This window comes from Sinocyclocheilus grahami, unplaced genomic scaffold (assembly GCF_001515645.1).
Source record: "Sinocyclocheilus grahami isolate Dianchi unplaced genomic scaffold, SAMN03320097.WGS_v1.1 scaffold201.1, whole genome shotgun sequence".
NCBI classification, from domain to species: Eukaryota; Metazoa; Chordata; class Actinopteri; order Cypriniformes; family Cyprinidae; genus Sinocyclocheilus; species Sinocyclocheilus grahami.
In genome coordinates, this window is record NW_015505380.1 from 654837 (window position 1) to 658847 (window position 4011).

At 42.3% G+C, this 4011-nt stretch overlaps 1 protein-coding gene across 1 annotated transcript in view; it reads right to left on the reverse strand.

The window, feature by feature from the left end:
* Positions 1-4011, reverse strand: part of ulk3 (unc-51 like kinase 3) — an 11998-nt gene that overhangs the window by 1018 nt on the left and 6969 nt on the right. Inside the window, exons 10-14 of the mRNA XM_016285767.1 lie at positions 2405-2507; positions 2266-2330; positions 2103-2181; positions 1937-1998; positions 1-69 (exon numbers count right to left, since the gene is read on the reverse strand). The exon at positions 1-69 is cut by the window's left edge and continues 72 nt beyond it. Coding sequence (XP_016141253.1) covers positions 1-69; positions 1937-1998; positions 2103-2181; positions 2266-2330; positions 2405-2507 — 378 coding nt within the window. The remainder of the gene's footprint in view (positions 70-1936; positions 1999-2102; positions 2182-2265; positions 2331-2404; positions 2508-4011) is intronic.

Sequence of the window (4011 nt, forward strand, 5' to 3'; positions counted from 1 at the left end):
ATCAACTGACATATTCCCTTTATTCCACTCATAACTCAACTGATGAAACAGAGCGTTGTGATTGGTCAACTGATGGTTGTGAGCTCTACATAACACCTAGGTCTACCAGACTCTAATGGATAGTTTTGTGCGAGTGAGGAGCAGGTTTTGTGGAAGTCTGAGCGTCTGTATTTTCTCTTGGAGCATGCAGGTGTCTTTTTAGCAAAAAATAGTTGCCGGTAGCCATCGAGTTCCATAGTATTTCATTCCATACAATGGAAGTCAATGGCTACCGGCAACTGTTTGCTTATCCATACTCTTACTCATACTACTATCTTCTTTTGTGTTGCTGAATTTAAGTGCCTGTGAAATGTAAATGATGTAACCACTGGTTAAAGGCTCATTAGGATGGCGTTAGCAGATAACAGATGCATGATTACGCTGACGTTCACACTCGAGTGCTTCTCTGAGCTGACAGCAGCGGCTGTGTTTCTATATTCAGATCATTGGAGAGTGTTGTTTCTCCTCAACGCCTCGACTCGACGCTCACGCGGGTTGCCAGATTGTCAGTGGAAGGCGACGAGTTTATTTATTTGTGTTTTAATGTTCCTTCTGAGGGTTTTATCATGTTGCTATTCGGTTGCTATGGTTTTCTGAGGGTTTTAACACATAGCTCTGCAGTTGCTACAGGTTTCCGAATGGGTTTTAATATTACTATGCTGTTGCCATGGTATTATGAGGGTTTCAGCACATTGCTATGCGGTTGCTAATGCAATGAAAGAATCAAATCAAGTCTTTTTTTCAGTCTATGGGATCTTTTCTATTTGATTTGGTTTTGTTATTAGTAAATTCTAGCGATTTGAACAAACCCATATGCTTAACTTAGCACTAAGCAATAGTAAAACCAAGTAATGGAGAAATGTTTCACAAGCACAGGAGCCTGTCGTGGCCCGGCGGCTGTGTTTTGATTAGGCCAGTGCTGGCACTAGCGCCGTAACAGATCAACAGCGGGAGAGAAATGGCCAAAAAAAACTGCAGTGAGGCGGGAATCCAGCAGAGCTGTGGGGTCTGGAGCTCTCGAGGAGTTTGAGAGATAACAGTTTGCATTTGCTTCAGTATTTAATAAGACTGAGAATGAAGAGAGCTGCTCTCAATGAGATCCAGATGATCGTACCACACACGCTGACCTGGCAACCGCTCACCGCCACATCTGGACGCCTGACAGCCCTCAGCCTCATGAAGAACTACATTTTACATTTCAACTCATTCACTAAGGTGTACTGGGTGGTTGCTATGGTGTTCTGGATGGTTGCTAAGCTGTTGCTAGGTGGTTTCTAGGTTGTTCTGAGTGCTTACACCTGTTGCTAAGCAGTTGCTAGGGTATTCTGATGGTTGCTAGGCTGTTGCTAAGTGGTTGCTATGGTATTCTGTGTTGTTGTTAGGTGGTTGCTAGGGTGTTTTGAGTGTTCCCACACATTGCTACGCAGTTGCTAGGGTGTTCAATATGGTTGCTAGGTTGTTACTATGTGGTTTCTAGGGTGTTCTGGATGGTTGCTAAACTGTTGCTAGGTGGTTTATAAGGTGTTCTGGATGGTTGCAAGGCTGTTGCTAAGTGGTTGCTTGGGTGATCTGAGTGTTTACACCTGTTCCTAAGAAGTTGCTAGGGTGTTCTGATGGTTGCTAGGCTGTTGCTCGGTGGTTTCTATGGTATTCTGCGTTGTTACCAGGTGTTTGCAGGGGTGTTCTGGGTGGTTTCTAATCTGTTGCTAAGTGGTTGCTTGGGTGTTCTAAGTGTTTACACCTGTTCCTAAGCAGTTGCTAGGGTATTCTGATGGTTGCTAGGCTGTTGCTTGGTGGTTGCTATGGTATTCTGTGTTGTTACTAGGTGTTTGCAGGGGTGTTCTGGGTGGTTGCTAGGCTGTTGCTTGGTGGTTGCTATGGTATTCTGTGTTGTTACTAAGTGGTTGCTAGGGTGTTCTGGGTTGTTACTATGGTGTTTTGGATAGTCGCTGGATAGTTCTGGATAGTTTTTATAAAATTAAAAATGAATGTTAAATTGATGATTTGCTCTGCATTGCGAGTTTTTATCGGATGATTGGCAGTAAGATTTTATGACGATTTACCCGCCAATGCCAGCAGCAGCTCGCCCAGACTCTGCTGGTATAGATCAAGCGTGTCGTAGTCCTCGGCGCCGCTCTCCTCCTGCACACATCACAACTTCATTACCCATCATGCAACACTGCAGCTCACATGACACACATGCAAATGAGCCGTCGCAACACTTACCCGGCCAACAGCAGTGGACGCCACTTCCAGGGCCGCCAGCAAACGCGGCTGATCTCTGGACATTTCTGTGAATGCAACGAAGATCTGAACGTCAGAACTGGAGTGAGATATTAGATATTAACAATGCAGCACTGCTTACCTATCAATATGTTCCTGGTTGATTTTGCCTCCTCAAAACTGATTTTGTTGTCCGATCTGACCAGCGCTTTGAGCTCCTCGGCACGAGAAACATACTGATTCACCTGAGAGGAAACAAATGAGCATCCAGTAAACTGGATCAGTGTTAAGAACTAAGTTTATAATTGACCGTTCGCAAAAAGCTTGATTGACAGGCGATCTGACCAATCATAACGCAGAATCCACCATCTTGTCCGGCAAACAAATCAGACGGGAGACTAGATTAACTTCGGAGGACTTAAACTTGAAAAATGTTGTGTATTTACTAGAGATGTAACGATATTATCAATATCGTGATATCGCGATAGCAAAAAGTCTCGATATTGTTGTGGTCACAGTTATGCTTTATTTTCCGCAGCAGATGATGACAGCATTTCACTAGATTTGTAGTTAGACGTGTTTTTGTAAGCCTGTTTTCACTGAAGCTGTTTTCCGTCAAAATAAAAGCTTAAGGTGCAGCATGAATCGCTGACAGCTAGCGGTTTAAATTCAGTCCAAATTCAAAATATCTCTTTCAAGTGTAGAAATTAGGAAAGAAGTATTGTAATTTCCCTACTGTAGTGTAAAGCAAAAAATATATACCTATGAGGTATTCATTTTCATTTATTTTACAGTGCAATTGTTTTACAATATATGGCTATTACTGTTATTATTACATTATAATTTGTTTGGCTTCCTAAAACACCAGTGTGGATGTAATTTAGACTGAGACAGTATATCACAACTAAAGAGTCCCTTTTAACTTTTCTTAGCTAACACGGGTTGGAGCTCTTAATTTCGAACTCTCAAAGTGCATTAGATAGAATAATTTAACTAAAATGTACAAAATTGTAAAACATTTTCCCAATTCTTCATTTGTCCTTTTTTTTTAAATTATCGCAATAAATATCGTATCGTGGAATTCATATCGCGATATTATCGTATCGTGAGATTTTGATATCGTTACATCCCTAGTAATGACGTCTCACCGCGGTGGAAATAAAATACCTTCTGAAGTTCATTCATGTTTATTTCGTGAATAGACGATCGGTTCAGGCGCGACAGTGATCTGTCACGACACATTAAAGAGACAAAAAACGGTATTTATTGTTTGAATTTCTTAAAAAGTGACAAAGTTTGAAAGCTTATGACCTGGTTTTTTTACCTAAAATAACCTTCTCTGTTTTGTCTGTCGGCGTGTTGTCAGTATTTTTCACTGCGTGAGAACATGATGTGTAGCATGAGAACGGCTTGGCTTGTCGGACATAGCAACAGTAACTAAGGAGGGTGGGTTTTTGCGAAGGGTCAAACGACATGCTTTCTTTACCTTCTGTCTCAGCGCTTCCTTCCTCTGTCTGTCTGTCTCATCTGAAAGAGCAGAGACAGAGATGATGAGAGTGCATTGTGACTCGAGTAACAGAGAGACGCTCGTGTCTTACAGTGAATGGCAGGAACGAAGTGTTCGAGTGCACTACAGTAGAGAGATAACGCAGCCGATCGCTCTCCATCCTGGTCCTTCTGCACCGCCTGCAACACCAGCGCTTTCTAGAGGACAAATACAGTTCACACACGGCAAAACATGACTTTCTT